The following is an 11,104-nucleotide window of genomic DNA, read 5'->3' as shown; positions in this document are numbered from 1 at the left end:
AGGCAATATAATATCTGTGCAAATTTGCTGAAGTGTGACGTGGCATGGAAAGTTTACCCTCCTGGAATTCGGATCTAGAATGTTTTTTTCGGTTGTTTACTGACTTTGTTTATTCACAGATCACGGTTGCTTAAACCCTGAGCAAGGAAGGCGACGGGCAACCGGAAGAAAAAAGGGGGGGTAGCCGCTGCACCCTGCAATGTGTCGAGTTGCGGGGGGGGGGGGGGAGGCATCCCTAAGCTTCTAAACTTGGAAACTAGGGGTGGGAACTGTGTGTGTGTGTGGGGGGGGGGAAGACACCAGAGAAGGGAGAAAAGCCTCCAGGGCACAGCTCCCCGACAACCTTTTTATGTATTCGCACAGAACTATATCTTATCGGCAGGGATCAGTGGAGGGGGGCGCGCTAAGTAGTTTAAAACGACCCTCGAACAATGGGCATGCGATAAGAAACATAGCAGGTTAGGGCAGCGCTTTCAGCCTCTATTGTCCCCCACTCAGCCCCCAGCCCTGCCTCTCCGCTCCTTCGCCACGGGAGCCTTTTATGTGATAATGAAACACATTTCAGGCCGGGCTCGCGACGTGTGTGTCCTGGCCAGGCAAAGAGAAGGCCTGATTGCTGGTTGCGGCCTGCGGGTACCCCCTCCTTCAATTTCTCTTCCTTGTGTTCTACGGAACAATGTGGCTTGTTAAAAGGGGATTTTGGGAGAGTGGTGGTGGGGGGGAGGCAGACACACACACACACACACACACACACACGCACGCACGCACGCACGCACGCACGCACACACGCACAAGCACAAGCGCAAGAGAAGGCCAGACGTGGGGAGGAGGGAAAGGGATGAACCAGGTGTCAGGAAGATCTCAGAGATCTTGGGCTGAGTTTCTTGTGGGACAGACAGACGTTCTAGGTTGTAATAGTTAGCAATAGCCAGATGTCAGCTCTAAGCAGCAGCCGGAGGTTAGAAACACTTCTGATGGCTACTTGAGTTTTTAAACAACGAAACTGTTTTTGCTTCCCATGGGAATGGCCTCATTTCTGGAGAAAAAAAAAAGCTGTTTCCTACCCTAGCCCACAAACCTTGCTGGGCAGGAGATACAAGCCCCTGTGAGGAGGTTCCCTTTGCAAGGCTCAGTCCCACTAGAGTTATAGTTACCTGTCAATTTGGAGCATCTGGAGAGAGATGGGACAATTGATAAGATTTTATTGGGGGGGGGGAGTCTTTGTATTTTCCCAGAGACTCACAAAATACCCATTCAGCCCTTGGACCACAATTCTGGCTTGTCTATCTGAACTTCGGAGCTAATAGATCTTTGTCAGGGCCACAAAGGTTAGCTGGTAGAAGGGGTACACCAATCTCGAGACACTGAGATCTCACTAGTGGAGTCATTTGGTAAGCTGCTCAAGGTGCCCTTCACTGCCTCCCCCCCCCCCCATCCCTCCATATAGCTTTATAAAAGGGGATTTGGAGGTTACCCTAAGCTGTGCACCTAAAACCAATTCCGGAACCATATTTAAAATCTTTCCCCACATCAGCTGGCTCATAATTTTCAGGCTAGCAAGGTTTCCCAACACCAGGATAACACCTGTGAAAGGAGAGGGTGAGACAAGCTGGTGTGTGTGTGTGTGTGTGTCTGTGTGTCCGCGCGCGCGCGCGTGTGTTGGGGGGGGGTGTCACAGACTGGAGACGGTGATCTCAAGTCCACAGGAAGGTAAAGGGGGTTGTATGCCAGAAGTTGTCAAATGCTGCACCAAAAGGCTGTAAATCCGGTCTAGACACAATGACTAGCGAAAAGGGAGAGAGAGAAAAAAGCAAACATATGTAAAATTCTGCCTTTCTCCTAGCATGGCCAGTCTCAGGGGCCTGGTCAGCAGCACATCTTCCAGTAACTCAGGTGGAAAATTAAGATAGGTGCACTCAGGAAGCATTTGTTGTTGTTGTTGTGGCTTTACAAATAACACTATTGGACTTTTAGTTGGGCTCAGGGGCACAGGTCTGTAATCCTAGCACTGGGGAGGCAGAGACAGGAGGATGACCAACATCTGGTCTTCATAATGAGAGCTTGTCTTCAATCTCTGCACCTTAATAAAAAAAAAAGTGTCGATTTGAGTAAAGACGCTGGATGGTCCATCAGAGATTTAAGTGTTTTGCAATGTTTAGTTGTATAAATCTCAAAATTTAAAAGGTGACCATGAACAATTTTGATTTGTTTACTGATGTAGTTACTGCATTATTTAGGGACTGTCTCCGAATCACTCTGAACATGCATTTTTCAGGAGGCAAGATGGGGATGTGGCTAGGTGGACAAACCGGGAATGGGAGACTTTCCTAGGACTCAGCAGTGGTGCTTACAGGAAAATTCATTCAACTTTGATATTTAAATAAAATGTTAGGTAAACAGAAACACTGACCTTCAGCCTTCCATAAAAGCCCCACAACAAACCCCCACCTCCTTCCCATTCTCTTGCAATAATTTATAAATCTGTTTAATTTTTAAGGAGAAAAACAGCAGGAAAAGAGACAGCAGGAAAAGGGAGGGGGGAGAGAAAGGGGAGCAGAAGAAAAGGACCCAAAGGGTAAAATCGGCAATAACACTTTAATATAGATTTATGGAACTCTGGCTGTTCTAGCCAGAACACACATTTTATAAGCCATAAATAAAGCACGCAGAAACCATAAATTAAATCAGACCCGAGACTTGGATTTCACCATGTCCAGAATGGGATGCATTTTTTTCCCTTCTCCTGGTCATTTACGCCAGACTCTTACATTATTGTTTTTCTCTTTTTAAACATCAGTACAACCCTCTGGTTCCCTGTTAAAACTACATGGTTTTACACCAAGTCAGTCACAAAAGTTTTCGTTTTAAGTCAGACTTCCCTGCAACATCAACAATAGAGAACAACAACAAAAATCAGAATCTGCAGGTGCCTTGAGTAGGAGACGTCTACAGGGAGGAAACCAAAGGCTCATTTAAAACCGCTTATATATGTATATGTATATATATATATATTTCCATCCCCTTTTCTATTTAGAATGACAGATCACCATGGTGGCCCATTTCTTTAGGGGCACAAACAGTTGGGTGAGACTGCACTCTTGGGGCCTGAAGTGTGGTGGCTACTTTTTCCTCCCACTTTTCCAAAGTCTCCAGGCAGCCTCTCTTCTCTCTGGTCCTTCTCCCAGTGGCCAGAGCTAGCAGGGCCTGCAAACCTTCTTCTTAGGAGGAGTTCATAATAGGCCTGGAGTACACTCCCTGGTAGTAGGAGGTGTCTGCAGCCAGGGGCGAGGCATCCAGGCCCGCTTTGTTCGTGACTGGGCCCATGGCCAAGCTGCCTGGCATGGGGGAACCATAGCCCCCAGGGTAGTGCATGACTTGTTCATAGGCCTTGAGGTCCATTTTGTGGGGCTGATGGTGGTGGTGGCTGTGGTGGTGTTGTTGCTCGGAGGACATGAGGTTGTTGATAGAGAAGGGGTGGTTGAAGGCGTAATGGTGCTCCGGCTTCAGGTGGGCCTCGGGTGGTAGGCCTGGGTGGTGAGGTGGGCCTAGCAGGTGGGCTGCAGCCTGCTGCTGCTGCTGCCCTGGCGACGGCGCCGGCTCCGGGGGACTCAGCGCGGAGGCGGGTGTCCCCTTCAGCTCTCCCAGGCCTCCTCGCTTGTGCTCCTGACAAGGGGAAGAGCTCGAATGGGGGGACTCGGTGCCCGCCGGAGTCTCAGAGGCCGACCCCGCAGCCTCCCCAAGCTGAGCCTGCGAGGCCTGGGTCCCAGCAGCGGTCTTCTTGCCTGCACCCCCGCCCGCCCCCGCGGCTTCCTTCAGCGCCAGCTGCTTCTCACACTTGAAGCGCTTCTGGCGGCGCAGGTAGCAACCATTCTCGAACATGTTGCCCGAGTCGGGGTGCAGGGTCCAGAAGGAGCCCTTGCCAGGCTTGTCCGGCGAGCGGGGCACCTTGAGAAAGCAGTCGTTGAAGGAGAGCGAGTGCCGGATGGAGTTCTGCCAGCGCTGCTGGTTCTGTCGGTAGAAAGGGAAGAGGTCCATGATCCACTGGTAGATCTCGCTCAGCGTCAGCATCTTGTTGGGGCTCTGCTGAATGGCCATGGTGATGAGCGAGATGTATGAGTAGGGAGGCTTGGCGTGTGTGTAGCTGCGCCGGTACGTCTTGGGGTCCCGTGCGCGGCTCAGGCCCGCCTGCCCGTACATGGGGCTCATAGAGTTCATATTGGCATAAGGAGCAAGGCCACCCATGGCTCCAGCCGCCTGTCCCCCGAGTGGGCTCAGGCTCGGACTCAGGTGCGGTCCCATGCCCGCCACGCCGGCCGCACCAGCTGAACCGCTCATGCCCGCCATGGCGCCCGCGCCCGGAGACATGCCAGCTAGGGACGGGCTCATTCCAGCGCCCACGTACGATGACATGTTCATGGAGCCCGCGCTCATGTTGCCGGAACCGCTGCCCATTGCGGCCGCGGACATGCTCATGTAAGTGTTCATGCCGTTCATTCCCAGGCCGGCGTTCATGTTGCTCACGGAAGAGTAGCCCTACGGATAGAGTCCGGGGAGGAGACAGGTTAGCACCTAAGTTGAGCGTGCCAGACCCTCCCACCCACCAGTTGGATCCAGTCCTCCGCCTTCCTGGAGGGTTTGGGGAATCTCTTTCTTTCCCTGGGTCCCCTGTCCACCAACACCAAGTCCTCTGTGCCTCAAAGCGAGCCGGACGGGTGTTCGCCCTAGGAGAGGTGACTAGGTTCTAGGCTTGTGGCTCGTTCCTTGCCCAGACTCGAGAACATCGGTGCCCGGGACCACCACTAAGTCAGGAGCCGCAAGTGTATTTTACTCTCTTGGACTCCCCAAACCCCCTGGATAGCATACTAAGGCTGGAAATCTCCGTTGCAATCCCTGGTCGCCAAAAGCCACCTTTGGAACGTCACTGGGGCAGTCTCAAGTGGAAATAGTCTCAGTGTCCCTATTCTGGACCTTCATACCGAGACCCCATTCCTCAGTCACAGGGGAGTGAAGCGCAGTGTCTGCGCAGAGTCCGCGGGTAGTTGGAGGCATTGCGTGAAGGAATAGGCAAGGGACCGCCAACTCGGCTAGGAACTATTAGTGTCCCGGCTCAACTTTCTTTCTCTTTGTCCACTCTCTTTGACTTTTTGCCTGCACCTCTGTCCCCAACTCCTACCCACCTTCTCTTCTTCAGCTCCCCACCCCCTCGCCAGCCGACCTCCCACCCCTCCCCAGCCGCGCGCTGCCAAACATAACTCTGTTAGGATAGTGCGTGGCTCGGCCACGAAGAGGATTTGGAGGCGCCGCAAGTCAATATTTGATCACAAAGTTAATATTATCTCAAGGCTAACAGTGTGTCGTATAAAAAAGAGACCCATTTGAGTCGAAGGAGGGCGGAAAAGGCGGCTGTCCAGGAAGGCTAGAGGTGGGGGGGGGGGGGGTCGGGTGCCCGTGAAGGGAGCGTTCGGAGGCTGGGGACGCGAAGATACCTACCACCCCACTTTCCCCGGCGAAGGCAAGCGCTTACCTCCGGCTCTGCATAGTAGCTGCTCCAGTCGGATGGCTCGTGCCCTTCCATCTTCACGGCTCCCAGCATACTGGAAGCCGAGTGCATGGCGGTTTAAAATTTAACAACCACAACAAACGACCAGCAATCAGCCCCCACCCCCACCCTCTTAAAAAAAAAAGTCAGCTAAGGCACCGTCCCCTCCCTCCCGCCCTCTCTCGCGCTCCCTCTCTCTCGTCTCCACTTCCTCTCTCTCTCCCGCGGCCTGCCGCGGGAGGTAGCTGGGAGTGGGCGGGAAGGTGGTTGGCGGAGGAGGGGGCCAAAGAACCTAGGAGGCCGGAACCCGAGCCGTGCCGTCGGGCGTGCCCTCCGTCGCCGCGCTCCCGGGGCTGACGGTGCAGGCTAAGGCTGGCAGTGTCGAGCTGCCGGAAGGCGGCGGGAAGCTAGCGGCGTGGGGGCGGGCGGGGGGAGAGCTAGAGGAGGGGGAGGAGGAGGTGTGGACCGCGCAGCGGACAAGTGCCGCAGTGACGTGGGCGGCTGGTGATATAGCGCGGCTCGCTGGCGCAGGCCTCCAATCCCCAGACCCCGGGCAGCCCATTTGAATAATCAGCTCACACTTAGGTGAGAGGAAGCCCGGAACGGCTCTCCGCACCTGCCGCTCCGCGCCCGGAGCCAGCCCAGCTCCCGCTGTCCCCAGCACCCCTAAGACCGGGACTTGCAAGCAGACGCGCGGACACCCCGGTGGTGTCCCTTTCTTTGCGTCCACGGGGAGTCTTCCGTGGACCCAGAGACCTGGGATCAGGCTACCCCTGGAGAAGCTCTGGACTCCTGCTTCTGCCCCATCCCCCCCACCCTCTTCTCCCAAAGCTCCCGGTGCATCAATCCGAGGGTGCGTACAGCCTCGGTGTCCCGCAGAGCCGAGACTAGCCAGATTTATTTATCCCGGCTTTCTTTACTCTCGGCGCACATTCCCTGTCAAAACAACAAGCAGGTGACAGCCAATTTGTTAAGCGCTGCCCTATTTAAAAAAACAGTGTACACACCTTTAACTCGCTGACCGCTGCTCCGGAGGCCCCTCCCTGTTACAGTTAAGTCCTGGAGCGGCCTCAGGAGGCGCGCAGGACACGCATGGTCGGGCCGCCTTGGTTGTCAGCTACCTCGGACCTTTTTCTGGCTACCCACCACAGACGGACGGCCGGACGGCCGGGAGAGCCCCGCTTAGTTGCAGTCAACGCCTGGGAGGCTGCGATTTGCCTCTGACTTTCGGGCCTCGGTGTTTCAAGGTTACTTTTCAGTTAAATCCAAGGTGCCCAACAGCATTTCGTAACTAAAACAAACAGGGCAGTGGTGGGGGTAGGGCAGGAGGGAAGAGAGAGAAAAAGGAATCAATAATAGGCCTTATGGGATGACTTCGGGAGGCTCTGCGGTCTCTCTGCCTGCCGAGGCTGGGAAGGTTTTATATAATTTGAAATTTTCAGTTCCTATTTTCTTCGACTTTATGAGTGTTAAAAAAAAAGTCACTTGGGTGTGGTGCTTTGATCCCAGCACTCGGGAAGCAGAGGCAGTCAGATCTCTGAGTTGGAGACTGGCCTAGTCTACATATAGATCGAATTCCAGGACAGCCAGGGCTACACAGGGAAACTCTGTCTCAGAAAGCAAAACAAAACAAAAACCAATAGAACATGTCATGTGTATCGTTTGCTACCAAGACTACGGTAACACAAAATTTTGTCGTAGAGGGTCCGGAAGGCAAGCGTTTATATGTGGACACTTTTGGTTTTGAAAATGTGACTGAAATGGAAGGCTACAACCCTGAACTCTTCCACCTCAGAGGTGAAGAAAATAGGAACCAGCTGGTCTCTGGCTCAAATCCAAATGTCTAGAGTTGGAATTGGGGGTGGTAGAGGATAGAGGTGGCAGGCAGGAATGAGGATCAGACTGGAGGGGCAACCTAGAGGATTGGTAGAGGAAGAAGTCTCTTGGGTCAACATCCTTTTGGACTGAAGATGCAGCATCAACAGTTTCTTACTGAAACGTATAGTTAGGACAGTTTACAGAACAAGTTAAGTCCTCTGAAGAAGTGCAGGGCAAGATACCCCAAGGGCAAGACCTACTTTCCTGCTGAATGGTGAATCTGACCAGCTAGTGACTACAGGGAACCCAGAGAGATCAGATCCCCAGCATCTCCCCCAGAGCTCACAAGGATGGTGAGTTGTTCACAGGAAAAGAAGGGTACACATATTGTTTATAAAAGTTTTCAAAATCAAAGCAAAAATGTAGGCATGCGCGCGTGCACACACACACACACACACACACACACACACACACACACACACACACCCTTAAACGATTCAGCACTCCTGTCCTGTCCACAGAGATCTTAAATGCTGAAGCACTGTACCGACCTCCCTGCCCCAAATAGGAAACTCAAGACACCAACCTCCCCCCCCCCTTTTTTTTTGACAGGGTTTCTCTGTATAACAGCGCTGTCTGTCTGGAACGCGCTTTTTCTCGGAGATCCGCCTGCCTCTGCCTCCCCAGTGCGGGGATACCAGCAATCTGGTTTATTCACACACACACACACACACACACACACACACACACACACACACACCCTCCCCCCCACACCACACACCGTTGGTCTCTTCCACCCATCTCTGTTGAATGCCAGGATGTTTATAAGCCTGTGGGCTGCATTACTCTATGTGCTTCTAGTTGAAATTCGGCCCCAGAAATTATTCACCTTTTAAAATTAGCTACTAAACGCTGGGAGATTGGGTCCGCAGAGCAAAGCACGTTTCCTCCAGAGTTCCCACCCTCACCTGAAGCGTCGGGAGTGCTCAGATCTCAGGATATCCGGGAGCGATAAGCTCCAACTTCCACAGTGACAGGGCGCCCCCTGTTGGCCGCGAGGTTCACGGGGTCAAGCCCAAGTCCTAAGTTATCCTAGGGCTCCTAACCGGGCAACTCCTGCCACTGCTCTCTTTCTTCTGGTCCCACACCCCATCTCCATTCCCAGAGCACCTCCTGGAGGTCCCTGAAATTGTGTGCAAGCCAAACCCGCCCCTTGTCTCCTAGCTCCGAGAAAGGGTCTGTCTGCGTATGACGCCACCTGGAACATTTGAGTTTGAGGTTTGCGACCCTCCAAGAATCACCAGCCGCTGGCTTTTAGTAAGCAGTCAGAGAGCCGGGCGCCCAACCAGCTGCGAAACGAGGGGAAACATTCTGGCAGCCCGCGCTCTCTCTCCCCGCGCCTAGGGCTTTGCCGGCGCTTGTTCCTGGTGGCGCTTACGCTGGTCCTCCCCGAGCGGCTGCGATTTCTAAAGGTTTATTCAGAACCTTGGCACCAGAGTTCCAGGCTGGAATGCTGTAAACTGCCCCAGGTGCCTCTCTCCAGGAAAAAGTTCTCGGGAGCTCCGGCTACACACAGATGTCTACTCTGATCCCCGACTGTCTAAACTTCACCTGGGGCCGAGCCACACAAAGAGTTCCTTTGCCTGCACCCTCTCCTTTCTCCCTTTCTTCAGTCCTGCATAGCGGCGGGGTTAGCTTCCTTATGAACAGCCACTGCTCCTAGGTTTGTTTGTATTCTGGACGTCGGGCCGGCGGCAAGGGGGCCTTCTAATTTGACCTCAAATCTTGGCTACCTCTGCTGTCGTTGGGGAGAGAATGATATCCAGTGTCCCATAGCAAAACTGCTCCCCAAAGATTCTATCAATGAAGCTAGCTAGGACATCATTAAACAGAATTCCCCCTATGTAACACGATGGAATTCTCTGGGTGAACCCCAAATCTCAATGTAGAGAGTTTATATAATATATCAAAGGTTATAGGTAACATCTCACTTTTCGTGTGTGTGTGTGTTGTTGTTGTTTCTGAAGTTTATTTTTTTAAAAATCAGACCCCCAGAGTTCGTCTATGTAACAGTTGTGAACACTTTCAAATCCTCTTCTGTGATTCTCATAGTTTTTTTTTTTGAGTCAAAACACTTGTTAATGGGGAGTACATTAAAAGTCAATTAGCCATGAACACGTCATCAAAGGATATTTACATGCATGAATGAAGAAAAGAGTTAATAGTTTGTACTCTTCTGTAAAGATACAGAAAAAAAATGTCTATAGAAGTGGGGTGGGACAAAAGTAAGATTTCAAGTTTAATAAGCTGTGTTGTCTCTTGGGAGATCTATGGGAAAGAGTGAACAGGGATAGAATAATTATAAGATAAATATGTAGTACCCTTGATGGAACCGGTGACATAACTCGGTGGGAGAAGGTACTTTTTGTGAGCATGACCCTGGGTTCATTCTCTAGCATCAAAAAATAAAACAAGGGAATGAAGAGATGGCTCAGTGCTTAAAAGCACTGACTGTTCTTCCAGAGAACCCTGGTTCAGTTCCCAGCACCCATGTGGCAGCTCACAACTGTCTGTAATTCCAGTTGCAGGGGAGCCAATACCTATGGCAAAACACCAATATGCCCATAAAATAAAAAAAAATAAATGAATTCAAAACAAAACAAAACCGGACTGGATTTGGGTTGTAGAACGGTGTCTCCAATGTACATTTTCTGCAGAGTGGTGACATCATTTTATATATTGTTTCACTGTTGCATCCTCTTTTATTATATTTGTTGTGTTATGGCGAAGTACTCAATAAGGTTATTAATTCTCATATTAAGGAAATCCTGGAAAAATAATTTGTATAGTTAGTCACTCGTTTCTCATACCGGAACAGTAAGGAAAAGCCATCCTTCTAACTGATTCTGGTTTTGCTAAAACTGTTTTGTTTTATCTTCCTTGCTGGTATCAGCAGATGGACTCTGCTCTTCAGGGAGAGGAAATGAAGAGATATTGATGTCCACCACAGGGGACATTCCCTGCATGGTCCTACTTCAGAGCAGGGGACAGAAGACTATGTGTGATCTGGGTTAAGGTTCAGCCAAATTCATTCTACACCCAGACCCCTCTCTCCCTCCTCTCCCTGCCTTTTTACTGCACCTAGAGCTTGTTTGGAGGCTGGGTGTTAGTTATGAATGTTTGTCATTTATGGGCTGTCTCGGCAGTTTAGTAGAGCAGTTAGTTACACACTGCACTGACATCTGTTTTGCTCAGTACTGAAAGTCAGTGTTCTGTCCATTGGGGTCAAGAGTTTGAGGAGTATTCCTGGGATGTGCTTGGCATCTGGCTCATCATTCTAGCACTTTTAGCATGTTTCTGGTATATGAGGCTCTTGTAGCAGGCAATTGAAATAATTGGAAAAGATAAAACTAAAAGATGATAACGTTTTAATAGCAATACTAATAGAGCAATGTGAGAAAAAGATCTCAGCTAAGGACCACACCTGCATCTGTGGCCCTGGGAGCTTTTCAACCATTCGCAGGCTGGTATTGGGAGATATCGCAGATGTTCCTGCCAACAAAGTGAACAGTGAACTTCATGAAGGACTGCAGTCCTGGGAAGTCGCTCACATGCTCTGGCCATTTCTTTTCTCTGTGTAGCTAACCTGGAAGATAGTCCATTAGACCCATGGAACCATGGATGACTTACTGGATAGGCAAATGTCCTCCCAACAAGTAAGAAGCAGCAAGGCACTGAGCAGTGTAG

At 51.2% G+C, this 11,104-nt stretch overlaps 1 protein-coding gene across 3 annotated transcripts; it reads right to left on the bottom strand.

Moving 5' to 3' along the window:
• Nucleotides 1-2,576: 2,576 nt before the first annotated feature.
• On the bottom strand, nucleotides 2,577-6,832 carry Foxa2 (forkhead box A2). 3 transcript variants are annotated; one of them, XM_048455539.3, is made up of 3 exons: nucleotides 6,547-6,832; nucleotides 5,525-5,594; nucleotides 2,577-4,533 (listed from the first exon to the last, which is right to left on the bottom strand). In XM_048455539.3, the coding sequence occupies exons 2-3, from the start codon at nucleotides 5,591-5,593 to the stop codon at nucleotides 3,220-3,222; spliced, it is 1,383 nt and encodes a 460-aa protein (XP_048311496.3). In that variant the 5' UTR covers nucleotide 5,594; nucleotides 6,547-6,832; the 3' UTR covers nucleotides 2,577-3,219. The 3 variants fall into 3 exon arrangements, with proteins under 3 accessions (XP_048311496.3, XP_048311495.3, XP_048311497.3); XM_048455538.3 differs by lacking the exon at nucleotides 6,547-6,832 and having other exon boundaries at nucleotides 5,525-5,676; XM_048455540.3 differs by lacking the exons at nucleotides 5,525-5,594; nucleotides 6,547-6,832 and adding an exon at nucleotides 4,977-5,167.
• Nucleotides 6,833-11,104: the final 4,272 nt, after the last annotated feature.

The sequence above is a fragment of the Myodes glareolus genome, chromosome 10, assembly GCF_982192425.1.
Source record: "Myodes glareolus chromosome 10, mMyoGla1.1, whole genome shotgun sequence".
NCBI lineage: Eukaryota > Metazoa > Chordata > Mammalia > Rodentia > Cricetidae > Myodes > Myodes glareolus.
Note: the sequence above shows the minus strand (reverse complement) of the source record. Positions and strands in the feature narration are given on the sequence as shown.